This window comes from Pan troglodytes, chromosome 11, assembly GCF_028858775.2.
Source record: "Pan troglodytes isolate AG18354 chromosome 11, NHGRI_mPanTro3-v2.0_pri, whole genome shotgun sequence".
Classification (NCBI taxonomy): Eukaryota; Metazoa; Chordata; class Mammalia; order Primates; family Hominidae; genus Pan; species Pan troglodytes.
The window spans coordinates 46,541,477-46,568,967 of NC_072409.2; the positions used below are offsets into that span (position 1 = coordinate 46,541,477).

At 46.5% G+C, this 27,491-nt stretch overlaps 1 protein-coding gene across 3 annotated transcripts in view; it reads left to right on the forward strand.

Moving 5' to 3' along the window:
* Positions 1–4,448: 4,448 nt before the first annotated feature.
* The window catches only part of ROR2 (receptor tyrosine kinase like orphan receptor 2), a 225,546-nt gene continuing 202,503 nt past the window's right edge, over positions 4,449–27,491 (forward strand). The window contains exon 1 of one of the 3 annotated variants that reach the window (XR_001720862.4): positions 4,449–4,964. Coding sequence is in view for 1 of the 3 variants with exons in the window: in XM_016961128.4 (XP_016816617.2) it covers positions 4,868–4,964 (97 nt within the window). In the remaining 2 variants the exon portion in view is untranslated. Of the gene's footprint in view, positions 4,965–5,005; positions 6,200–27,491 lie in introns of those variants that run through there. The other 2 variants (XM_016961128.4, XM_054658255.2) reach the window with 2 other exon arrangements.

Below are 27,491 nucleotides of genomic sequence, written 5' to 3' on the forward strand. Positions count from 1 at the left end.
TAAGGAGGTGTCAGATCCCCAGGGCTATGAAAGATTTCAGGCTTTCACTTAGGAACAGGAGCAAGGCATTTGGCAGAAGCATCGTTAGCTTTAGTTTGAAGAGATCTTCCCATATATGGGTGGAGAGGAGACTGGAGCGGGTGGAAGCTAGAGATGGAAAGACTAGTTAGGAGGCTCTTCTCCAGGCAAACGAGACAAGCATCTGGGCTAGGGTGGTGGTGATAGAGAGAGAGGACGGGAGGCAGAGGGCATTGGGTGGAGACCAAAGGCCGTGATGCTAAGTGCACATAGGAGAGAGGGCAAGGAGGGGGTTGGGCTTCTGATCTTGTGGAACTACACGGATGATGGTGCCATCAAGTGCAGGAGGGAACGTGGGAAAAAGATGAGGTTTGGGGCAGGGTTTGGGGTAGGGCGATGTAGAGCTTGAGTCCATGATTTAAATAACTTGAGTTTGAGGTGCCATTGGGACAGTCATGTGGAAACGCCAGGGAGGCAGCTGCAAATGTAAGTTTGGAGGTCAGGGGAGCATGCCAGGCTGGAGTTACAGATTTAGGAGGTGCTGGGCACATAGGTGACATTGGAAGCCATGAGCTTGGAAGAGATTTCCCGCCAGGAGAGTGTGGAGCAAGATGAGAGGACGGCAGAGGACCAAGACCAGCATAATCGCCAAGTGGAAGAGGTTAAGGTGCAAAGAAGAACAAGGAGAAATGTCTAAAGAAGTAGAAGCAAAACCAGGAGCTCTTGATATCATACAAGCCAAGGGAAAACATGTTTTGAAGAGGGAATGGTCTAGGGTAAAATGCTGCAGAGAGACTGCGTGAGAGAAGAACAAAAATGTATGTTGGTTCAGTACATGGATGACCACACCCAGCTGCTTGTGTGGATTCAGGGTGGCAGACTGGCAAGGAGTGTGGAGTGAGGAAATGAAGCCATTGTGTTTGACACGTCTGGCGATTTATCTTGTTTGCAGTGGGATATTTGTAGAGCTCCCTGCTAGTGGAGCAGAAGGGTACAATTCAGCTGAGGATTTTCCTAACTGAAAAAGTAATAAGCAAGTGAAAAACTCTACCACACTGGTCTGCATGTATTCCTCACAAAAGCGCGGTGGGCCCAAGGCCTTGGACTGCAGTCACCTACTTTCCACGTCCACGCAGTGAAGTTTGGTATGCCCAGATACTCCATATCGTTTTTTTTTTTTTTTTGTAGTGGGGGAGGGGTCTGATTTGGTATTTATTGAAACTCAAAAAGCACTACCTACAAATGAAAGAATGGATAAACTGGACTTCAGCAGAATGAAAAACCGCAACTTATGAAAAGACATCATTAAAAAAATGAAAACTAGCCAGAAACTGGAAGAAAATATATCTGTCTCTTTGAGTTTTCACCCAGAACATGCAAAAAAGAGCTCTAAAAACTTTTTTGTTTTGTTTTGTTTTGGAGACAGGATCTCACTCTGCAGCCCAGGCTGGAGTGCAGTTGTGCAATCATAGCTCACTGCAGCCTCGTACTCCTTGGGCCCAGGTGATCCTCCCATCTCAGCCTCCCGAGTAGCTGGGACTACAGACGCTCACCACCATTCCTGGCTAATTTTAAATTATTATTTGTAGAGACAAGATCTCACTATGTTGCCCAGGCTGGTCTCGAACCCTTAGGCTCAAGTGATCCTCCCACCTCGGCCTCCCAAAGTATAGGGATTAGAGGCAAAAGCCACCATGCCTGGGCAACACTTGAAAAGAAGAAGGCATCCAACCTTATGAAAAAATCAGAGAAGAAAAGAAATTCCATGATTTGAGGGAGACAAAGAATAAAAATAAAAATAAATCAGCAAAAATTTGACTAGTCATCTGACAAAAGAAGGTAGGCTAACGGCCAATAAGCATAAGAAAAAATATAGAACATGACTCCTCATCAGGAAAATGTGAATTAAACCACATAATTTAACCACCCAGGTCTCAGATATCCCAGGATACCCCTGGCCTTGAAATCTTCACACTGGCTCTTCACTCCAGCTCGAATACTGTTCCCAGATACGTGCATGGCTCCTTTCTTAAGGCCTGCAAGGGCTTGTTCCTGCCGGTCTTGCTAGTATAGACCCTGCTCATTTTCTCTCCCTCTTGCTTGCTGTTCATCACAAGGATGAAAATGGCTGTCCCCATACAGCTGGTGTGGTGTCAGCCTCCAGTGATTCCTATCTCTTGGTATATATAAACCTGTTTAGTTTCCTTCTATGACAAAGGGCCCACCCATGGAGCCAATAGATACTGCAGAAATTATGGCATGTGACTTCCAAGGCTAGGCTATAAAAGACACTGTGGCTTCTATCTGGCTCTCTTTTGGATTGCTCACTTTGGGAGAAGCTAGAAGCCATCTTGTAAGGATGCCCAAGAAGCCCACGTGGCTACAAACTGAGTCTTCCCATCCACACCTAGCACTAACTTGCTGAGCATGTGAGTAATCCACCTTGTGAGACTCCTCTAGCCCCAGCGAGCCTTCAGATAATGGCAGCACTGGCTGACATCTGACTGCAACCTCCTGAGAGACCCTGAGCCAGCACCATCTAGCTAAGTCTCTCCTGCCTTCTCGACCCAGAGAAATGGTGTGAAATAACGAATGTTTACTGTTTTTAGCTGTTAAATCGTGGGGCAATTTGTTATGTGGCAATTGATGACTAATACAGATGGAAAGGAATATGTTGCTCCAATTTGGCCTTGGACGTAAGCCATATTCTCTTAACCACTGAGAAAGCTTGTATTTTCATCCTTCCAACTTTGCTTTTTTTGTTTATCCTTCAGTTCAGAACCTACAGAAAGGGAAGGAGAGAGTGAGAGAGAAATGCCAAAAAAGAAAGCTTTAAAAAGCTTTTAAGAAATCATATGCAATATAACCCACATTTCTGACTCCACCCAAGAAACTGTCAGCAAAATATATGTTGCTGTTTAAACCTTTGAGTTGGGTTTGTGGGGCCTCAGTCATGTGAAAATAACACACAGATGGGGGCATGATGAGGTCATTTTCCTGAAGGTCACACAAAAATAAATGGCAGGGCTGCTGATGAAATGGTTCTGGAGCCACATGCTCACGCTGTGTGAAGTGGAAAGCAAAGGTGCTGGGACCACCTTCTCCGAGCTGCACAGCACCACGGAAAGAACACAGCATTGCTGAGGGAGGGGTTTTCCAGGGCAGGTTCAAGACCCTTCTCTGCAGCCCCTGTCGGGTTTTCCCCAGATCCAGAAGAGAGGGGTGTGGAACTAAGTGCTTCAGCACCTACTCTTAAAACATTACTCTAAAAGCATCCTTAAGGATTCTAAGGGAAGGTAAAAGGAGGAAAACCCCAAAGAGAAACCCCTGGCAGTCCTCTAACCACTGGGGAGAGCAGCCCCCCCCCCGTTCAGACCCGCACCAGCCTGGGCAGAGGAACAGCCTGAGCCCGTCTAAGAAGTTTGGTAATAATTTTGCCATCCAGTTGAGGAGGGGCTAGGATCTTCTCCCATTCTCCTGCTGGATTTACAGCAGCTCCTGGGAATGAGAACTGCGTGAGATATTTCCCTACACAAATTGGATAGAGATAGCCGGACGCCTAAATACTTTTAACAGAGGTAACAAGCTAGAGCTGGCTTAGTCATTTTGTCCGCAGACCATAGCAAGAGAGTTTTTATTTCTGGCCACGTCTGAGGCCTCACGTCTGGCACCCAAGGCCAGGGCTCTCCCTAATGCCCTCCAATTAACAGAGCTTGGTACTACAGCAAAAACACCCAACAAACTGCTGGATAATCAGTTAAAAGATCAATCTCATGGAACAAGCAACTGAGATGCTGGAGAATCCAATTCCTTCCTCTAAGAGGAAAAACAAAGACATTTGCATGTGCTGAGCAAAACCAAGAATAAGCAAGAAAACATGCTATTTGAATTCCGTTCAAAATGTCTCTAATAAGTGAAGCAAATTACTTCTGCACATTCTGGGCCTCCGCAGAGAACAAATAGTGTTCTGCCTTTAATGGGTAAAATTACACAATTTGCTTTTAACAGTAAACCAAAAGCCGCGGTGGCTTCGGATAGCATCGCGCTCCCGAGGGCTCCCTCCACGCAGCTCGACCCCTGGCAGTTTTGAGCATTTCGGGGGACAGGCTTGTCCCCACCGACCTGGGAGGGCGCCGGTGCCAAGGCGGCCTGTTTGTTTTCCTGAACATTTCCTTTTGCAACTTTCGCTTCTCCTCTTCCTGCCTCACCGCTGGTGTCTGGGGGTGGGTGGCTCTCAGATTTGTCCCGGTGCGCAGTGCAGCCCGGAGTTACTGATTTGTGACCTAGATCCCCGGGTGTGTCGCCCCCGAAAGTCGGGGGCACCCGCTCTGGGCGCCTCTCCTGCGTGGGCAGACCCGCCGAACTCCGGCTGACGCCCCCAAGGCGCCACCTTTGTGTTCAAGCGTTCCGAGGCGCAGGCCCGAGGGCGGGCGCAGGAGGCAGGTCCGGGGCCCCAGCTGCAGCCCCCGCTCCTTGGGTCCCGCCCGCCGCCCGCGCGTTCCCCCGGCAGGGGGCGCCGGCGCAAGCCTCGCTCTGCCCATCGGGGCGGGCGAGCGGGGACCCTGCCTCCTGCGCGCACGCCCGCGGTCCGCCCCCCGCGCTCGTCCTGGCGGCCGGCGGGACGCCCCAGCCCGCGCCAAGGAACCTCCCCAGCCAGCCCTTGCCGCGGCCGGAGCCGAGCGGCGCATCCGGGCCGGAGAAGAGGACGACGACGAGGTCCTCGAAGTGGACCCGTTTGCGAAGCGCCAGGGAGAAGGAGAGCGGACGCATCGTAGAAAGGGGTGGTGGCGCCCGACCCCGCGCCCCGGCCCGAAGCTCTGAGGGCTGCCCGGCCCCCACTGCCTGCGGCATGGCCCGGGGCTCGGCGCTCCCGCGGCGGCCGCTGCTGTGCATCCCGGCCGTCTGGGCGGCCGCCGCGCTTCTGCTCTCGGTGTCCCGGACTTCAGGTAGGATCTGGCGTTCCGGCTTGTGCGCAGACGGTGGCTCACAGCTCGCTTGGCCAGCCCTTCCGCCGCCACTATGCTCCCGGCCGCCGCGCCGGCGCCCAGGCTCCTGGACGAGGGGCGCCAGGCAGGGCCATTCGCATCGCGCCCGGCGCCGCTCCCGGCCCGCACCCCGGACCCCCTCGGGCTGGTTACAATAAGCCGCGCTCTGGGGACGCCTAAGTGTTTCCAGAGTCTGGGGGCGGGCGGCGGCGGCTGGGAGCCTCTCGGTGGCGCTTCCCGAGGGTCGCGAGTGGGAGTGCGAGTGTGAATGTGAGTACCCGCCCTGGGCCCGGGACCCAAGTCCGCAGATGTGCCCCGAGGGTCCCAGGACCCGGGCTTCCTCCCCGAGGTCTTCCTCCTTCAAGGGCACACGGCCCCGAGTGTCCCCCGTCTGTCTCGGAGCGTCCCCCCACCCCCAGGGCGGCCTGATGCCTGGCGGAATCCTGGGGTGGACGTGGCCCCGGAGAAGCGGCTCTTGCGGCGGGGGTGGGGGCGCCGGCGGCTCCCGGGTCCTGACTTTCCCAGCCGGGCTCTTTGGCATCCCTTTTGTTGGTCCCTGAAACCTCTCCCCCACCGCTCTGGGGTGGCCGAAGTGGTGTGTGATCTGGATTGAAATGGTTTGTGACTGGGATCGCGGGTCCCTGAGCGGCGGGGGCGCGGCCGCCTTCTGGCCGCGCCGGGGGACCCCCGGGACCTGTAGGAGGCTGGCGGCGGGAGGGGCGGGGCCCGGCTCCTAGGTGGGTTTCCTCCCGGGGCCCCACTTCCCCCGAGTCCCTGCGCGGCTTCGGCTGCTTGGATCCGGGGCGCAGAGGAACGGCGGGGAGGTTCGGAAGTGCAGCTTGGGACCTGCCTAGGTTGCCTGGAGGAGGCGGCGTTAGCTCTGGCGGTGCAGACTCCGGGAGCACCTCCCGCCCGCGCGCCTCGGGCGGGATTCTCGGCACCCTGCGGGGGTGGAGGAGGGCGGGCGGGGCCTTCAGGCCCAGGAGCGCCAGAGACCTATGGGGTTCGCCTGAAGCCCCCGGAATGTGTGAGACACTTCTTACTAGTAAATGGGCTTCAGTATCCCCCCTCCCTGCACTCCTGCAGGAAGGTGAGAATCGGGACAGTCGCAGGCTGGGAGACGCTCTGCTTTTCCTGCGTCCTGCTGGGAGCTGCGCGCTCCAGGTATCCTGGCCTGCCGCCCTAGCCGGCCCAAGGTACGCGAGTCAGAAAGGCTGCACAGTCTTTCCTGGGGGGGTGTTTTAGTTTAAGCAGATGTTGATTACGTCAGACATTCCTAATTACTTGATTTGGGAAGGGAGCTTGCGTTTATCTCACTGTCCATTAAAGCATAAACCGCTCAGAGTGCACAATAAAATAAGTAGACCACATTCTAAGTTGGTATCCATCACTCAAGACCTCTGTCGATTTCTGCAATCCCTCCCCCAAGAATCTCCCAAGAGATCCCTTCTGGGGGAGAGGGGTGGCGGGGAGGCGGCTTAAACACGTTGCTGGACGTGCTGTTGGGCGGCTTTTGCTGTTCACCCTGCGGTTAATTGTCCTGCAAAAACTCTGCCTTGCAGACCGTGAGGGTTGAGCGCAGCCTTTGAGGGGCGGTGCTGTGGTGGGGGTTTTTAGATGGGTGATGAGGAAAGCATGATGGGTCCATTGCTTAAGCCAAGGTGGTTGTAACAGGAAAGTTCCTTGAGTTTTGGGTGAAGGAATTTAAACACTCATAGTTTCCAGTGAATGTACAAATGTCTTATATGAACAAAGCAATTGGAGTCGCTGTTATTTGAGTGTGTTTTATCCACGAAATAATTTATTATGTAAAACCATTTAGGGGTTTTTCTAAAAGGATTTGTAAGTTCTTATTCCACATTTTAATAGCAAGACTCTGTTTCCTCTGATGACAAATACTGATTTGGGACTATATACCAATCCTAGGTAGGGTAGGTGGGGGACGATGGAGCATTAGGGTCCCCCCAGCCCCCATTTTTGGCAGTGTAGTGTTTACTTTTGGCCCAGATCCCTGGAGTGATGGTGGTAATAAATAATGATAGTGATCCGTCTAGAAGAAATCCATCTAGAAGAAAATAAATGGAAACATCTTGAATAAGAAGACTTTGTGGAAAAAGAAAAGTTTTTATGTATATAGTAAGGCAACATATTTTTCTTATTACGGCTGTGTACCAAGCACAGAGCTACACATTTGAAATTTCTCAGTATAATTGTGAGATCCTGCTTAACTCTCATGTCCATGTCACCCTGAAAATCTGATCACCGTGGACCCTATGTGACACTCAGTGTAACTGAGAGGGCTCTGGAAAGCCAAGCTGAACTTTTAATTAGTAAAGCAAATCATGGAAAACTGACAAGTCTGCTTTATATTTTATATGTAAAAAAGCAACATGGGTTTTTTAAAATGTGCGTTTTCCGGGGGTAGTTTTTGGTGACTGCTCTGCAGATTTTTAAGGCAATGTTAAACAACATTTTTATTTTTATTGTGAAACCTTTTTTTTATTGTTTATTCAAAGTGCTGCTGTAATTGGTGTTTGTATGTCTCTCTCTTAAGTGTGGTTTGCAGTGAATCACTTGTTGCCCCTTAAACAGTTAGCCTGGATTTAACCTCCAAGAGATTAAGTCTGGCAGAGTCTGAATTTTACACTGCTCTTTTCTTTGGAAGCTCTTCTGAAATCAGTGGAATAGAAATGCAGGGGTAGGAACAGCTCATCTGACAGGTAGGGAAGATTAATCCCCTTTAGAAAGGTTTCAGCTGGTGGACTGGCACTTCTTTAAAATGCATTCCCTGAGAGGCCAGGATGGGAAAAGTTATCATTAGTGAAATGGGAACTGGATGTGAAGGACTTGAGCTCCCTAATCTGCAGGACCTGGCTAGTCTGTTGTAGTGCTGGAAATTTGTGTACTCTTTCTAATCCTTTCCCTTGGAGAGTTCTAATTATATAATTCCACATTGTAGTCAGGGAAAAGAAAGTTAACGCTACAAACTGTTACTCCTTCCCAGGGTTTATAACCATCTTCTAAAATGGTTCCTTGATGACAGGCCTTTCCTTTTGGTGTTTATCTGGTTCATTCCCTGGGAACCTGGAGGGGACACTGTGAAGGACTCCCTCCTCCTCCTCTTCCACCCCCCATCAGCGTCTTGTGGTTTCCACGTGGTGAAGGGCTGGGCAGCCCAATTTTGGGTTTACCTTGAGGTGCCTCCTTGGGGGCTCCTCGGGGAGGGCTCTTCCTTGCTCTTGCCCATCGGTTGTGACTCCATACATTGTCATTAGGATATTTCCTTTTTGGGAGCCCCGTGGTGACCACCAAGTGGACCCCGTGAATACCAAGCATGTAAGGTTTCAAAGTAAAGAAACCAGGGGGCTTTGTTTTGCAGTGGAAGCATTGCTAGCTAGGTCTGGATTTTTATTGGTTGCACCCCAGCTGCATGGCCAATAGCAATTTCATGAAGGGACTGTTGGGCTGAAGGGACTGGCTTTGAAAACATTACTTCTCAGTGACCCTTTGGGCTCTTAGGTTCTGCTTTGCCCCACAACACCACCATAACACTGTTGAGGCTTTCAGTGGGTAGTGTGGGCTTCTTGAGTTTTGAAAGTAAAAATCCAAGCAACAAGAGGCGCTCCAGCCCATTAATTATAGCTGCAACTGGCTGGGGTTTTGTAGCAGCCGCCTTTTTCTAGCATGTATTTATTTGGTTTTGTTGAAGAGCTTGCCAAGTTGGAAACGAGGGCGGGACAGCTTTGCTTGCGTGTGCAGTTGTCATAAAATATGTCTGGGGTGTAATCTGTTTAAAATCATATTCGTAGAGTGGCCAAAGAATTGTTGAACAGTGTTGGGAATTTTCATAAAGCTTTTACAAAATAGGGAATTTTATTGGTGTGGTTGGCACTGTTTTTGGGATTTCTGTGGGTGTTTTCTTTTTAAGTCCTATCTCTGAAAAAAGCAAAAAACTCAAAAGCTAAAGGAAATAATTACAGAAAAATGTAGCTTAATTCAACTAAGTAGCTTGGTCCTCTAGAAATCCTTAAGTTCTAGTGGGAAGTGGTGTGTATGTCTTTAATTGTCGCCGGAATGAGCTTCAGTAAGCACTCTGTCACTTTCTAGATGTTATCAGAGGAGAATGTGGCGGCTGCTTCAAGTCCTCCTGGAGTGGGGGAGGGTTCCCCTAAATCCCAAATGCTCCTAGCCTAATGGTTTCCACACCCTCCTGGAGGGATAGTTAACACAATGGGCAGTTAAAATAAGGAAATGTTTAGGCCTGAACTCCTCATTGTAGGCTTGTGCTGTGGAATATAGTAGCCACCAGGCACACACAGCTATATAAGTTAAAATTAATTAAAATTAAAAGAAATTAAAGATTCACTTCCTCCCCTTCACTGGCTTCATTTCAGGTGTCAGTAGCCACAAATTGCTATGCAAAAATGTCATTGGGATATTAGTAGAGGTTGCATTGAATTGGTAGATGGATCTGAGTAGTATTAACTTTTTTTTTTTTTTTTTTTGAGTTAAGGTCTTGCTCTGTCACCCAGGCTGGAGTGCAGTGGTGCAAACACGGCTCACTACCTCTGGCCTTAACCTCCTGGGCTCAGCCTCTACCTCCTGGGCTCAAGTTATCCTCCCATCTTAGCCTCTGAAGTAGCTGGAACCACAGGCACGCGCTACCGTGCCTGGCTAATTCTTTGATTTTTTTTCGTAGAGATGGAGGTCCAGTTGTGTTGCCCTGGCTGGTCTTGAACTCCTGGGCTGAAGGGATTCCCCACCCCCACCCCAGTCCTGGGATCGTAGGCATGAGCCACCTCACTGGCCATCATCTTAACAGTATTGTCTTCCTGTCCATAAACACAGGATGTCTTAACATTTATTTAGACCTTTCATTTCTTTCAGCAATGTTTTTTAGTTTTCAGTGTATGAGTCTTTTGCCTCTTAAGTTAAATCTATTCCTGAGTATTTTATTCTTTTTGAGCTGTTGTAATTGGAATTGTGTTTTTTAAATTTCCTTTTCACATTGCCCACTGTTAGTGCACAGAAATGTAACATTTTTGTGTGTTGATTTTCTAACCTGCAAGCTTGTGGAATTTGCTTATTAGCTCAAATAGCATTTTTGTAGCTCTTATTCTGTATGTAAGGTCGTATCATCTACAAATAGGCATAATTTTACTTCTTCCTTTACAATTTGGATGCCTTTTATTATTTTTGGTCTTGTCTAATTGCTCAGCCTGGAACTTCCAATACAGTCATGGGCCAAATAATGATGTTTTCAGACGATGGACCACCTATATGACAGTGGTCCCATAAGATAACACTACTGTATATGACTGTGCCTTTTATATGGTTAGATACACAAATGCTTCCCATCCTGTTACAGTTGCCTACAGTATTCAGTACAGCCACATGCTGTATAGGTTTGTTGTAGCCTAGGAGAAGTAGGCTACACCACATAGCCTAGGTGTGCAGTTTGTGTGAGGGACACTCTATGATGTTCATATGATGATGAAATTGCCCAGGGACACATTTCCCAGAATGTATCGTCATCGTTGAGCAACGCATGACTGTACTGTGTTGAATAGAAGAGGTGAAAATGGGCATTCTTGTCTTGTTCCTGATCTTGGAGGAAAAGCTTTCAATCTTTTAACATTGAGTGTGATGTTTGCTGGGGGCTTGTCATATATGGCTTTTACTATGTTGAGGTGGTTTCCTTTCTATTAGTTTATTCTCATTTTTTGATATATTTTTGACTTTTAGAACATGCTAACATTCTACAAGTTCAAAAAATAAATCACTAAGAATAGCAGGAAACTAGAATTGAATACAAAGAAGCACATAAATGCAAATGTGTTGCAAATGAGTAACATGACTACACAGATGGGGGAAAAGAAACCGTAATGTTGGACTCAGTGCTTTGACGGTGTATCCTCAGCCTACAGGAGAAACAACAACCTGAAAGCAAAACTGGCACCCTTCTTAGTAGGTTTGATTTTCATAGTGGTGTGGGTATATCCATTCTGAAATGACTTTGTGTGAATTGTGAGATTAGACAGATAAGAAGTGTGTTAATAGTGTTGTAGCCAGGGTGCTCACTGAGGAAGGAGGGAGATATAAGGATGGAATAGGGGAAGGCAAGGAAGAATCTGGAGGGGTTGAATTGGAATTGGAGGTATCAGTGTAACTCATGCTTTCATTTATATATATATTTGGTATATATTATGTTAAATTATGTACCGTAATTTGTAAAACATACTCTACACATAACAGTTATTTCTTAGCACCTCATTAGCAGTGAGCTTTCTTAGTGCCCAGATGTTGGTTTCTCAATACTGTTGCATCTTAAAGGAGCTAGAGAAACTTGGAGAAATGACTGAATATGGGACGGGGACAGGGAAAAATACACAATAAGCCTGAAACGTGTTCTTGTGTTAGAACGCAAGTGAGTGGTGAAAAGTGGTGGGGGCATGGCAGATGTACTCAGGGGCCAACTTGAAGGAGTTGCAGCCAAGTCTGGGACCATTTAGGCATCAGAATAAATAAAGACAAGCATGGATTATACAAGGAACAAAATAGGCATCCAGGACTCACCATTGATAATAAGTACATAACTATATGTATGAGTTTCCTAGGCCTGCTGTAGCAAAATGCCATAAACAGGGTGACCTAAAAACCAGAAATGTATTCTCCCACAGTTTTAGAGGCTAGAAGTCCAAAATCAAGGTGGCGGCAGGGCCACGATCCCTCCCAGGGCTCTAGGGGAGAAAACTTTTTTGCCTCTTTTAGTTCCTGGTGGCTCATGGTGCCCTTGGTTTGGAGCTATATCACTTTGACTTCTATCGCCATTTTCACATGACCTTTTATTGTAAGGACACCAGTGATTGGATTTAGGGACCACTGTAAATACAGGATGATTTAATCTCATGTTCCTTATTACTACTGGAAAGACTATTTCCAAATAAGGTCACTTTCTGAGCTTCTAGGTGGATAGGGAAACACTAATTTACTACAAAACCTAAGTGGGAGGGGTGGGGAAGAGAGGGCACTTCCTAGAGCAAAGTGCCAACTGATAAATGGGAGGCGAGTTGGGAATAATCACATTTTACAGCAATAACTGTACGGATTGATTTGGGCAGGCATCATGAATGAGTGCTAAACTCATTAAAGAAGACATGTTTGATGAGGAGCAGGAAATGTCTGTGGTCTCAAAGGATTTCCCCACAGTTTCCTTGTTGGCAAGGGGACAGTTGCTAACTGTAGACTGGCGAGATTTGCATCCCAATACCTGGGTGGTCCAGGTTAACGCCACAGATTTGGGCAGATGGATGCCGTCCTTCCCAAGAGCATACATCATTTAGGTTGCTTTCTATCTGGGGAAGAGAGTCTGATTATGAGCAAAAATCAGCAAACCAAATGGAGGGACATTCTATGAAACAATGGTCTGTAGCAAAAATTGTCGAGGACATGAGCGATGAAACAGGGCAGGCCAGGTCCAGCTTGAAGAAGACCACAGGGGCCTGGTGCGGTGGCTCACGCCTGTAATCCTAGCACTTTGGGAGGCTGAGGCCAGCGGATCACAAGGTCAGGAATTCAAGACCAGCCTGGCCAACATGGTGAAACCTCGTCCTCACTAAAAATACAAAAGTTAGCCGGGCGTGGTGACATGCTCCTGTAATTCCAGCTACTAGGGAGGCTGAAGCAGGAGAATCACTTGAACCCGGGAGGTGGAGGCTGCAGTGAGCCGAGATCGTGCCACTACACTCCAGTCTGGGCAACAGAGCAACACCCTGTCTCAAAAATGAAAGAGAAGAGAAGAGAAAGGAGGGCAGGGCGGGGCTGGGCGGGGCGGGGAGACAGTACAATACAGTACACCACAGGGTAGGAAGAGAAGACAGTACAATACAATACACCACAGGGACAAGGCAGTCCAGTGCATGTGCTGGCCCTGACCCTGTGCTGGAGGGAAAAACATGCTGTCGTGGATACTAATGGAACCACTGAGGAAATTGGAAGGTGAGCGTAAGTTATTTAAACGTGTTGTCAGACTTGTCTTTCCTGAGTTTGTTAATTGTGCAGAGGTGGTGTAAGAGGATGTCTGTACTCATAGGACATACACGCTGCCATGTTAAAGGATAAAGGGGCTTGATTGATGTCTCCAGCCTACTATTGTCATCTCAGACCATGATAAAGCCCATGGGGCAAGAGTGACACATTAGTGAACCTGGGCAAAGAGTAGAGGGAAGTTTCATGCACCATTCTTGTAACTTCTCTGTAAAGGCGAAATGGTTTCAAAGTAAAGAATTAAGGCCGGGCATGGTGGCTCATGCCTGTAATCCCAGCACTTCGGGAGGCTGAGGCGGGGGGATCACGAGGTCAGCAGATCGAGACCATCTTGGCTAACACGGTGAAACCCCGTCTCTACTAAAAATACAAAAAATTAGCTGGGCGCGGTGGTGGGCGCCTGTAGTCCCAGCTACTTGGGAGGCTGAGGCAGGAGAATGGTGTGACCCAGGAGGCAGAGCTTGCAGTGAGCCGAGATAGCGCCATGGCAGTCTGGCCTGGGTGAAAGAGCGAGACTCCATCTCAAAAAAAAAAAAAAAAAAAAGAATTAAAAATGTTAAATTCTAACAATGGATGGCTGAAGCCAGTGCAATGAACAATGGAGTTTAGCACATGCTGTTAAAAGAAAGACTCAAGGCCCGGCGAGGTGGTGGCTTACGCCTGTAATCCCAGCACTTTGGGAGGCTGAGGAAGGTGAATCACCTGAGGTCAGGGGTTCAAGACCAGCCTGTCCAACATGGTGAAACCCCATCTCTACTAAAAATACAAAAATTAGCCGGGCCTGGGGGCTGGGTGCCTGTAATCCCAACTACTCGGGAGGCTGAGACAGGAGGATCACTTGGACCCAGGAGGCAGAGGTCACAGTGAGCGGAGATCGAGCCACTGCACTCTAGCCTGGGTGACAGAGCAAGACTCTGTCTCAAGAAAAAAAAAAAAAAAGAATTGCACAGTTACGATTTTATTGGAAATGGTGTCACAGGGACTGAGGATGGATGCGATCCAGGTGCTTTTGAGGCCAGACAGCATTTCATTGAAGGGACTGAAAATCTCTGTCTTTGTCTAGTTTCTGGATTGCCCCAAGTTTTCTGATTTTTCTTTCTTAAGATTTTTATTATAGAAATTCCAACCTACATAAAATTAGACGACTGCAGTGAACCGCTGTATATTTTTCACTCAGCTTCAACAGTTGCCACGTTCATTTCGTTTCATTTCCCCCGGCCTACTTAACAGTCCCCAGACAGCCTTAATTGTTTACCTGAAAATACTTCAGCATGAATGGTAAGAACTGTTTTTTTCACACCATCTCAATACTGTTATCAACAAGGAGCCCTGGTGTTGTCTGATACCCAGCCCTGCTGGAAATGGCCTTTCACACTTGATTTGCGCACAGCGGGGCTGAGTTGCCATGAATGCAGCTGTGCTCTGGGGTTCCCGTGGGCTTGGAAGCTCCGAATTCTGGAAGATGTTGCTTCCCTGCATCACATAGGCTGTGGCCCTCTGGGTGCAGAGCCCAGGAACCTGGGCTTGGAGTGGCACTGAGTCTCTCTTGGACATCTTTGTGCAGGTGAATGTGGGGTGGGGCCCGGAGATTCAGGCCACGAGGCATCTGCTGAGCCTTGTTTAATCCAGCCCTTCCCAGTCCCGTTTATTCTGGAGCCCTCTTTTGGTGGGTGCTCTTGTTACCACCTCCTTCAGCACAGCCTGTGGCATGGACCAGTCTCCACTGTACTCAGAACACTGGCTTTATGAAAACAAATGCAGTATTAATGCGTAGAAAGGAGGGAGGAGGCACTTTCACTTCCGTGTGTTTACTGCCCCTCTTCTTCTTTTTTCCAGTAACAAACACAAAATACTCAATTTTCTCCTTCTTGGTGTGGAGGCTTTGACATCCCACTGTGGGATGGAGAGATGGCCTTTACCACAGAGAGAACAGATGAGGGATCAACATCCAGAGTATGTAAAAGAATTCACAAGATCAGTGAGAAAAAGATGAATGCCCCAGTTAAACGAGGGACAAAAGGTACAGTCAGGCAGTTTGCAGAAGAACAAATACAAAAGGCCACAAACTTGTGAAAAGTGTGGCCTTATTAGGATTCAAGAAAATGCAGATTATAAAACAGTTATCCCAAGCTCTTTGACTCATTGGATCACTGAAATCAGAAGTGGGTAATAAGGAGCATGAAAACCATGATGCGGGAGCATGGCATTAATGGTGCAGGACTGGCCACAGGTAGGGCCATTTGGCATTACTTGTTAACATTTAATTTAATTTAATTTAATTTTTTTTTTTTTTTTGAGATGGAGTCTCGCTTTGTCGCCAGGCTGGAGTGCAGTGGCACAATCTTGGCTCACTGCAACCTCTGCCTTCCGGGTTCAGGCAATTCTCCTGCCTCAGCCTCCTGAGTAGCTGGGACTACAGGCACGTGCCACCACCCCTGGCTAATTTTTTGTATTTTTAGTAGAGACAGGGTTTCACCATGTTGGCCAGGATGCTCCAGATCTCCTGATCTTGTGATCCACCTGCCTTGGCCTCCCACAGTGCTGGAATTACAGGCGTGAGCCACTGTGCCTGGCCACTTGTTAACATTTAAAATGCACATACTCCATGGCACACTCTAAGGAAATACTCATGCTCTTCCTTGGCAGCACCATTTGCAGGAGTGAAACATGGAAACATCTATGTGTCTTTTAATGGGAGCCAAATAAGTGGTGCTAATTCTCAACTGTGGGTTATTCTACAAATGCAAGTCAATATGGGGATCTACTGATGCAAATAGAGGAAGATTTCAAAGAAGAGATTCTGAGTGGGGAGAATGATACAGAAGGAGAGATGTGTACTTACCTATTTAAAAACTCTCGCCTTCCTCCTCTCATTTCTGTGGAGATACCAATCTCTAGAATAAGATCCCCTTCTTCCTTTTTGAGATGAAGTCTTGCTCTGTTGCCCAGGCTGGAGTGCAGTGGCACAATCATAGCTCACTGTAGCCTCCACCTCCTGGGCTCAAGTGATCCTCCTGCCTCACCCTCCCATATAGCTAAGATTACAGGTGTGCACATCACATCTGGCTCACATTTGTTTTCTTTTTGAGATGGAGTGTCACTCTGTCACCCAGGCTGGAGTGTGGTGGTGCAATCTCAGGGTTTACTGTAACCTCCACCTCCTAGGTTCAAGCTGATTCTTCTGCCTCAGCCTCCCGAGTAGCTGGGATTAGCTACCAACATCTGGCTAACTAAAAAAAAATTTTTTGTAAGAGAAAGAGTCTCACTATGTTGTTCAGACTGGTCTCCAACTCCCGGACTCAAGAGATCCCTCCACTTTGGCCTCCCAAAGTGTTGGGATTAGAGGTGTGCCACTGTGATTGGCCTGGAATAAGATCTTAAAATACCCAAATATTAGACTAACTCAGGGGTCAGCCTGGAGGAGATGAGGGGGTTGGTCAAAGGTGTTGTCTTATTTTAGCTGAAGTTGTTTATTTACTTATTTATTCTAACAAGGAAGCTGCTCTCAAGTGTCATTAATAGAATTCAGGCTGGGCACGATGGCCCTTGCCTGTAATCCCAGCACTTTGGGAGGCTGAGGTGGGAGGGTCACTTGCAGTCAGGAGTTGGAGACCAGCCTGGGCAACATAGCAAGACCCTGTTTCTACAAAAATAACAATGAAAAATTAGCCGGGCATGGTGATGCATGCCTGTAGTCCCAACTACTCGGGAGGTTAAGACAGGAGGATCACTTGAGCCCAGGAGTTCAAGGCTGTAGTGAGCGCTATGATCACTGCACTCCAGCCTGGGTGACAGAGCAAAACTCAGTCTCAAAAGAAGATAAAAAGACTCAGGGTCTTTTTTGCCTGTCCCTCCTGTGCTGGTGATCACTTTGTTGAATCCTTTCTTGAAGCTCCTGGGGAAGACATTTATCTCTACAAATTGGGACAAGTGAGTCGGGCTGCTGCAGTGAGGGCCTCTTTCCCTTCATCTCCCTCCTTGCTTTGTAAGAATCCTTTGTCTGGCTCTGACCAGAGGAGAAGGTGAGGAAGAAGGTGGGAAGTCAGCTTATTGAGTAGGCTGTGGCAGTTCATATGTGAGTTGGGGTGCATCTAGACCCCTGGGGCGTCTGGATCTCTGGATCTGGGGGGCGTCCTGTGAGCTGTTAGAGAAATGGGAGTTCGGAGTTGTCAGAAACTCGCCTCATCCTCTGGGTTTGCAGACTCCCCACGAGGGGAGTCTCTGCGCTTTACAAATATTTGATCCACATTCCATTTTGAGCATATTTAACATTTTTAAAATGATCATGAAAGCCTCCACTCAAGTTTGCTTCCTGCCAGACCAACAGTGCGTCCACAGGTGCCTCTGGGTCAGCTTGTTTTAGCACAGACTGAAGCAGCCGTCTCTGTTTAATTCTATAATCCCGAGTTTGCACTGTGAGCTCTTGAAAAAATACTTTAGCTTGTGTTACTGGCTGCAAAAAATCATAATTTTCTTGATATTCTGAAACTAAAGTAGAAGATGGGAAATCTAAAAGATTGTTGAGGTGGAAATAAGATTAGAGCTGCTTCCTAAACTTGGAGTTTCAAGTTTTTATGGCCATTATAATGGAGGCTCAGGGTTCCCACTTACTGACTTTTTAACAGAGAATATCACACTGTTATTGGTTGAATTGCTCAAAAGAAGATATGTTGAAGTCCTAACTCCCAGTACCTCAGAATGTAACCTTATTTGGAGAAAGAGTCTTTACAGAGGTGATAATTTAAAATGAGGTCTTTACGGTGGGCTATAATCCAATGTGACTGGTGTCCTTAAGGGTCAGTTTGGCCACAGGCCAGCTCACACAGGGGCAGATGACATGCAAGGTGGCTGAAGGTAAGAGACCACAGGCAGACGACACTCGGCTTATGGACAGCCGAGGACCCTCAGAAGGAGCCAACCCTGCCAACTCCTGGCCTCCAGAGCTGTGAGACAACAAATTCTTGTTGTTTAAGCTGCCCAGTTTGTGGTGCTTAGTTACGGCAGCCCTAGGAGGCTAACACACGCATCCACCCATAAGTGCCTGTGGATCAAGTGCAGCTCACTATTGATTTTACTTTTTGGGTTTCTGCCTAAGAATTAACTTGAAAAAAAGGTTCTACTGCTAAACTATTGCTGAGCCTCGGGAAGTGGGGTAGTGGTGGTGAGCTGTCTGGCCCCGGCCCTCAGCGCTGGTCAGTGCTGTGGTCAGGAGTTGGGGGCACAGACTCATGAGGCCAGTCCTGGCTGGAGGCGGTGGGTGCTTTGTGGAGTAGCTGGAGCTGCGGTCTGTGTGTTCACCGCTTGTCATCCCTGCACTTGGCCAGCCCCTTGGGCATATGGGGCACCTCTGTGCATCCTGTCCTGTGTCCAAGGCCTTCTCTCTGGGGGTCATTGCTAGGCTGCCCATCTGTCTCCATCACCTCCCTCCAGCTATTGGCCTGGAGAAGAGTCCTGAGCCTTGTCACTTGTGGGCTGTGCTTGGGGTACATGATTTCTGCAGCGGGGCATCCCAGATGTCAGAGCAGATGAGGCAGCTCTCCGGGGGTGGGTGCTGGTAGAAAGACAGTCTGCCCCCAGGGCCAAGCCCCCTGATGCCAGGCGCCTAGTGCTGCCCGTCCTAAGGCCTTTGTTTCTCTTACAGGGACCTGGGCAAAAACAAAAAAGGCAACAAAAGCAAACATCCTCATGGCGGCTGGGATTGTGGGGCTGTCAGCAAGTGTGATTTATGCGGGACCTGGAAGCCCTTTGAAGTAGGAGGCAAAGTGGATGCCCCTGGTCTCCTGGAGAGGCTGTGTTAGGACCAAATGGAGGAAGGAGCTGCCATCCCCGCCCTGGGAGGGTGTGTCAGGGAGCTCTCTCACTTTTGTCCCATCTCCAAAGCACAGGGGTAGGCCCTGAAGCAGTGGACAGAAAAAGAGGTGAGCTGCGTTTGCTCCTCCAGCTTTTGTGGAGCCCGCAGGGCAGGGGCAGGGGTGCTTGGCCAGCTGGCTGCTCCTCTGAGGTTTCCTGGTGTGTGGCAGCCAAGTTATGTTGAGTACCGGAGGTGGGGTATCCATGGAGCGGTGCAAGGAGGAGATTTGCAATGAGCATATTTGGGGGTGTCAGTGTGGACCCAGGTGGCCGCCGGGGACTTGGGACTGGAAGGTGACTTTTCACAGATGGATCCTAGTGGATGCTTTAGATTGAAATGAGATGCAGAATTCTGTCTTCTGATTGTATTAACAGTGCTGTCAAGAACGTAATTATGTAAGATTCAACCAGCTTTCTTGACATCTCAGTTTTCCTTCACCATTTGCAAAATTTAGTGTGTCATCATTTTAGTTTGGAAATTTTATTTTGGAAATAAAATGTCATTATTATTTTCTTTTGAAAGAAGGAAACTCCATTGTTTTGCAAGGCAGAGCTCTGACACAATTACGTCTAATTAGTGAAGTGTTGTATATGTTTTCAGAGTTCAAATAAGGTTCACGTACTCTCTTTTTGTTGTTGTTGCTGTTTTCTAAACTCTGAGCTCATTTCTTTTCTTTCTTTTTAAGAAAATAATAATTTGAGAAAGAACTAAGTCACGTTTCTTATAGTTGACCAACCACACATTTCTATGGGGCCCTAAAAACTCAGCTGTTTAAAAATAAAGCAAAATGAAAAAGAAAGAACAACAGCCAAATGAGGGTATACATTGAACTACTCAGGATTAAGTTTAAACAAATGCTTTTCATAATTGCTGTCTTCCCCAGCCAGAAACTAAGGCCTGCTGTGTGCTTTGGATGTGTGGGTGGGTGGGTTGCTGGGGGAAGGGTCCTTGTAATATTCGGGGAGTTTTGGCTGGGGCCAATTATTTGTTCATAATTCTAAGTATTTAAACAATGCTACGTATTTTCTGTCTTTTATGGAGGCAGATACCTCTAAGTGGCCCCTCCTGGTGCTGGGGTATGATCAAAAGGGACTTCTGTAAGTTTTCACTGGACTGCTTTAATTTTCTATCAGAACAGTGTATTTAGTACTTGATTAAGTAAAAAACAAGAAAAAACCAAAACCAAAAATCTAGTAACACATGTTGATGATTTGAAAAAGAAACCAAAACTGAGAAGGGTGTGATTGAAGAGCACCTCCCACTTCTCCCTTTTCACTCGCCCCCCCGCATCCATAAACACACTGAACAGACTTGGTGCTTCATTCCTGACGTTTTCTGCGCACATGTGCTTGTTTGTGCTTCTCCTTTATTTATTTTTAAAAATTCTGGTAAAATTCGCATAACATAAAATGAATCATGTTAAAGAGAACAATTCAATGTCTTTTAATCCACTTTTATTGTTACTTGACCATCACTACCATCCAGTTCATTTTCATCACCCCCAAAGGAAATCCTCTACCCATTAACCATCACTCCCCATTTCCCCGTCCCCGCTTTTTTCCTAGCCTCTGGCAACCGCTAATCTACTTTCTCTCCCTGTGGATTTGCCTATTCTGGAAATTTTATGTAGAAAATGTCATGCAGTATGTGGCCTTTTGTGTCTGGCTTCTTTCACTTAGCATAATGTTTTCAAGGTTCATCCACATTGCTCCATTCTTTCTTTGTTTTTATACACAGTGAGATCATACCATACATACTGAGGTTTGCTGTTTTCACCTAATGATAGTTCTCATAAGTCTTTCTGTAATAGTACATGCCAGGCTACCTCATTTTTAAAAACCATTGCTAATATCTGTCATTTATGTATACATTGGTAGTATCTGTCATTAAAACAATTTGCTGATAGCTCTCATTTGGAATTTATTTCCCTGGTCTCCTGTGGATGTATACTTCTGATTTTTAGCTATTACTTGAAACAGGTCTGTAGTGAACATCTGTAAACATATTTTTTTTTCACTCTGTGAGTATCTGTAGAGCCAATTTCCAGTCCAATACTTTGTGCAAAGTATTATATTTTTTGAGACAGTCTGGCTCTGTCGCCCAGGCTGGAGTGCAGTGGCACAATCTCGGCTCACTGCAACCTCCACCTCCTGGGTTCAAGCGATTCTTCTGCCTCAGCATCCCGAGTAGCTGGGACCACAGGCGCATGCCACCATGCCCGGCTAATTTTTTTTTGTATTTTTGGTAGAGACGGAGTTTGACCGTGTTAGTCAGGATAGTCTCGATGTTCTGACCTCATGATCCGCCCGCCTTGGCCTTCCAAAGTGCTGAGATTACAGGCTAACGCCTGTAATCATAGGCCACTGTGCTTGGCCTATGTTTAAACTTTTGATACTGTCTACAAAGTTGTTTTCCCAGAAGGTGGCAGCAATTTATTGTCCCAGTAATGATGCATGAACTTTTTGGGTTTTTCTAGGCCCAGCAACATTGGAAATCATCTGGCATTTTCATCTTAAGAAGTATGAAAAATAGAAATGACATCTTAATTCTGTATGTTGACATTTTAACAATTGTCCACCAGGCCAACTGTCCTTATAAGTAATTTGTGTTTCTTTTTTCTGGCAAATAAGCGTTCACTTTCTCTACTAATTTTCTAGCAGTTGTTCTCAGTTGCCTCACTGGTTTCTACAACTATTTCTGTTTTCTTTTCTTTCTTTCTTTTTTTTTTTGAGACAGTCTCGCTCAGTTGCCCAGGCTGGAGTGCAATGGCGCAATCTTGGCTCACTGCAACCTCCGCCTCCCTGGTTCAAGTGATTCTCCTGCCTCAGCCTCCCAAGTAGCTGGGATTAGAGGCATGCGCCCCCACACCCAGCTAATTTTTTTTTTGTATTTTTAGTAGAGACGGAGTTTTGCCATGTTGGCCAGCCTGGTCATGAATCTAAGACTATTTCTAAGAATATTTAGCCATGTACCAGATTCTATGAACGTGTTTTTTTCCTCACGTTCTCCTTTGACTTTTTTTATGATATTTGTTTTCATGCGGTAAGTCTTAAGTTTTATGGAGTCAAATTAAGCCAGCTTTTGTTTTATATATTTTGAGTTTTGAGACATATATTAGAATCCCTTTGCCATTCTAAGCTTGTTTTTAAAAAATTATGCTGTTTTGGGTAGGTTCTTAATGATTTTTTTTGTGCGTGTATGGTTAAATCTTTGGTTCACATGCAACTTAGATCCAGCTTTATTTTCCTCAGAAAAATGAATTTTCCTGAAATTCTTCATTGTGTAATTAATTCCTTATCAAAGATTTGAAAAGCAGCTCCCTCTTTTTTTGGGTATTAAAATTCCATGATAGATTGGTGTTATTTCTGGAAAATTCAGTTTTTATCTCACTTTTAATTACCATAGCTTTCTAAATTTTGGTATTTGGTAGGACTAACTCTTTACTCATTGTTCCCAGAACTTTATTGGCTAGTGTCACTTATTTTTCTAGATAAACTTTAGAACAATTTTATTATAAGTAAGGCAAGTTCTTAAGGCTATAAATTGTCCCATGAGTGTAGCTTTAGCTACAGCTTTTATGTTGTGTTCATGTTGCATGATGTTTTTAGTATTGTTCTTTTCCAAATAGCCTGTCATCTCAATTTTATTTCTTCTGCAAGACAAGAAGAAATTTTAATACTTGTAGGGAGTTATTTTGTGGTTTTATTGCATTTTGTGTAGATAGTGTGATCTGCTATGTTCTGGTTTTAGGGAATTTGATTTTTTTTTAAATGGCTTAAAATTTGGTTATTAAGTGGGACCTTAGATATAATCTCAGTTAAGAGCAACTTCATTGGTTATATAGTTTAGTTTTTCTGTATCTTCACTTACACTTTTGTCTTCTTTATCTGCCCTAAGTAGAGAGAAAAGTTGAAGGTATCCTAAGCCATTATTTTGGTCTGTTTCTCTGATTTTGCTTCAGATTTTGTGTTGTGCTTTTGGACACTGGGATGTCTTTTACATATATTCATGACAGAGCCTTACTGAGAATTCTACTCTTAATCATTTTAAAGTGTCCCTTTTACTTCTAATTAAGGAGAGTATGACATTAATATTACAGTTCTTCCTTATTTGTGACTTGCCTGGTACATCGTTGCCATTTAAAAATTTTCTATCTTCTAGTTGTTTGGATTCAGACAGATTTTAAATATAACAAATAGTTTTATTTGGAGTTTAATCCTATTGTTTTTTTCTTCTTGATATTTATTTTCCCTCAGTTACACTTACTGAGATAACATATTTGATCTCATTTTTGTCACATTTGGGGGAGCATAGTTTCTATTTTTAGTGCCTCCTTTTTTCTCCCTTTTGTTTGTTTTCTTTGACTTTTATGTAAAATATCTGTCCAAATCCAAGTGATTAGAAGGTAAAAAAGTGAAAAGAAAGGCAATGATGTACCAGACAAATACTATGAATTTTTGAGATTCAGCAACTTCACCAGTTCATGCTCTGATAATGACCAGCCATATCCATTCTTCTTGGGAATTAGGTCTTCAGTCTGCAAATTAAGTCTTGCTTTATTTTGGCTTCATTTTCATCCATTAAACGTTTGAATCCATGTGTTTCTGTTTGCTGTATTCTGTTTTTCAGGAACACCGCTTATAGGTGTGTTGTATCTCAGCTGTCTGTAGCCAGCAGTTCTGTCCTTTCTCTTTGACTTCCCCTGACACAGTGATTTGTCAATCTTGCCCCCATGATGAACTCACTTTTGCAGCTTTACATTCCTCTGGTGTGTGTTAGAAACAAGTGCCCAGTGCTGCAAAGAAAAACCAGCACTTAAATAGGAAGTTTCTCAGCAAGGCACATTTACTTCTGCAGAAGAGTGCTGCTTGCGTTTGTCACGCTTGCAAGAGCACACCGAACAAAGGAGAGAAGGGGTTTTTATCCCTAATGCAGCTTCTGTTTCTGTTTCCTTCTCCTATTGGCTGCAGTTGGACCACACAGTCTAAGCTGATCCTGACTGGCTGAGACTTAAACTTTTCCAAACAGGGTAAATGCGTGGAAAGAAGGGGAAAGTAGGAGTAGTTTACAATTTGTGACTAAAAAGTTGAATCTTTGTTTCTAGCAGTTTGCACAGCAAAGGTGGGAAGCGTTATTAACAGAACAGGAAAGAGCAAGAACGTTTGAAGAGGAACTGATTGTTTCCAGCACGTGGGACCTAGGTCTGTATAAAAGCTTCCAGGTGACTGTAATGTGTGGCTAGAGTTGAGAATCTCTGCTTTTCAGGGGAGCTTTAAAAAATATGGTGGCTGGGTTGGTTTCCTCCTGCTTATGATTTCAATTGTCTGGGGTGCAGCTTGGGTGCCCAGATTTTTTTTTTTAAAGCTTGCAGTTAAAACTAGTGTGCAGTAGGGGTTGAGCAGCCACTGCAGTAGGACACAGATCTGGGAATGAAAACAAAGACAGCACATTTTCTTGGCCTTTCCTTCATCTTTGCTCTCTGTGTTCAATGATGTGGGAGTCAGGTCCCGGGGAAAACTCTGTGGTACTCAGGATCTTGCACGCCCCTGGCCTTAGCACCCAGGAAGCCACTTGAGGTAGTGGCTGTCCTCTTCCTGGGGTTTATGGAGGTGTGTTTTGGCTTTTGGTGCCCACCCTTGATTTGTTTGACCTTTCTGGGTGGTTTAGAGTTGAGGCTCCTTTGGGTTTTCTTGGACTTGGAGCAGTGTGAAGCAACTTTGCTCTGTCCTCTGTCATTGGGAGCCACCTGCATGGGTGTTGGAATGTCTTTGGGTCATAAGTTGAATTGAAAAGAATGCCCGTGGGGACCAGAGGCAAATTCTGGTGCTGGTTCTTCTGTGTCTCTAAACATGACTTGTTCTGGAGGTGTTGCCTCAGTCTCTTGATGGGATAGAACATTGGCTGTGTGGGATGGAACCCCCTCTCCACGGGTTACACCTTGATGCACTTGTCTTATCCTCTGAGAAGCTGCAAGGGCGTCCATGCTGACCACTGGCGTCATCTCAAAGATGCCATGCCTTTGCGGTGCTTTTAAATTTTCCTCTGTGGCTGCGGTAACGTTTTGCAAAGTGGATTTCACTGTGCCCCCTCCCTTGCGTTCCTTCACAGAATGAAAAAGCCTCCAGGGTGGGCACATTTGGAAACTGGTGCAGCCTGTCTTACAAAAACCTGCTTTGTATTTTCTAACATAATGTTTCTCAAACATATTTGATCATAGCGCTCTTTTATTTTGGGGACTGTGTTAGGGGAAATATGGGTGTGGAGGTTTACTGTTTCTGATTCTGTGGAACCACAAAAAGTCAAATCGTGTTCCCATGCAGGCACAAAGCCGCAGTGCCCATGCTTCCTTGCTCAACAGCATGAACCCAGCCTTCTGCAGAGAAAAGCAGTGATACTGTGCAGGCATGGCTGGTTTTCTTGCCAGTCTTTCTATTCAACACCTGTAGCAAAATAAGCAGGATAATTGACATGATGGCTTTTCAACATTCAGTCCTGATATTTATTGAACTAGTGATGTAGATGAGGAAAGTGCAGGGTGCACATTTTCTTCTGTGGAGCTTGCATGATTGACACCACTGAATGGGGGTCCTCCACTTACTATCATGGGGTTCTTCAGAAGCACTCCTCAGCATGTGATTCATGCCAGGATCTGCCCTGCTTTTTAGATGAATTATGTCATTTAGTCTTTGAAACAGTCTGTGAGGGGAGGTGCTGTTTGTCCCTTTTACAGATGGGGAAACTGAGGTAGAGAGAAGCAGCATGCCTTGCCCAGCATTATGTCCCCAGAATGGTGAATCTGGATTCATCTGGGGCAGTTTGGCTTTCCAAGACTGTGCTCTCCCATGAGAAGCCCACAGTCTGCCTCTTTCCTTGCCCAGGGTCAGCGGTGAGCCCACGTCAGAGTGGTGTACCTTCCTTTCTTTATGTGGCCACCAGGGCACAGTCCCACACCGTGGTGGGTGGCATCCCAGTGATGGTGCCAGAGGGATTTTACATGGAAAGATTTTGTTATTTACATTTCCTAAGAGAAGGGTACCTGCCACGCCACGCAGGGCCTCAAGGGCAGCAGCGGGTTGGGAGGCAGAGGGGCAGTGAGGGGATTGGGAAATACAAGGCAGTGGGGGACGGTTCCAGATGGGCTGATGTGACTCTTGTTGGCAGGCTTTGGGGCCTGGGGGTGGGGGCTGTTCCTGGGTGTCTGGTGCCTGGTGCCTGCCCTGGGGTCACATAGGGCCAAGAAGTTGGCTTGGTGTGTGAATGTAATGCAGAAGGTGGTGGCAGGTGAGTGTGATGCAGGAGGTGGCGGGAAGTGGGGCTCTAGGGTGGTTGGTTTGCATAAGAAAGGCGAGCTCCCAGTGGGCCCTTTGCTGTCTCTAGGATTTGCCAGGCCTGGGAAGGGCAGTCTCTAGCTAGTGGGGCCACAAATGCAGGAGCATCAAGGATACAGAAAATAAAATATAGTTGATACAATTGACCCTGTGATGAATGGATGCCAAGTAGACAGTTATAGAATCTAGAGGCTGGGCGCGGTGGCTCACGCCTGTAATCCTAGCACTTTGGGAGGCCGAGGAGGGTGGATTGCCTGAGCTCAGGAGTTCAAGACCAGCCTGGGCAACATGGTGAAACCCCGTCTCTACTAAAATACAAAAAATTAGCCAAGTGTGGTGGCATGCACCTGTAATCCTAGCTACTTGGGAGGCTGAGGCAGGAGAATTGCTTGAACCTGGGAGGTGGAGGTTGCAGTGAGCTGACATCGCACCACTGCACTCCAACATGGGTGACAGAGAGACTCCGTCTCAAAAAAAAAAAAAAGAATCTGGAAAACACAGAGCCAGCCACAGAGGGCACAGAGATAGGGTACGGAGGTAGCAAATGGAGGTGGTGAATGGAGGTGGGGCATGGAGGTGGCCCTTGGACTTTTTTCTCCCCTGGTCCCCCTTCAGGGTCCTCTGGCTTTGGAGTTTGTGTACGGTGTTTAGTTCTTCCTGCAGTGAGTGGGTCAGCAAGGACTTTTCTTGCAGGCAGGCTGTGAAGTTACACTTACCTGTGTAATGGTTTGGGGATTTGGATGAGCTTCCAAAAGCCGCTGAGGGTGGTGACCACCAAGTGACCTTAAGATCCTGGTTTTTGGGGGAGCTGTGGGTCTCTGACCTGGAGAGTATGACCTCTAACCCAGCTGTGTCCAGGACGCAGTTTGGGTCTTGAAAGACTTACAGTCTGAAAAAGATCACTTTGCTCTGGTGGGCTGAGTATGGCCCATGAAATGGGGCAAAAGAGCACCGTTCTACCAAATTTAATGATATAACACTTCTTATAAAAAACGTGTTATTTTTTTCTTTTTAAAATTTTGGTATTAAAATACACAAAACATAAAATGTGCCATCTTAATTGGTTTTGAGCATACAGTTCAGCAGCATCAAGAACATTCACGTTGCTGTGCAGCCATCACCACCGCACTACCATCCATCTCCAGAACTGTTTCCCCTTCCCAAACAGAAGCTCTCTCCCCATGAAACACTACCTCTTTATTCCCCGCTCCTGAGTTCCTGGCAACCCCAATTCTCCTTTCTGTCTCTATGTATTTGACTACG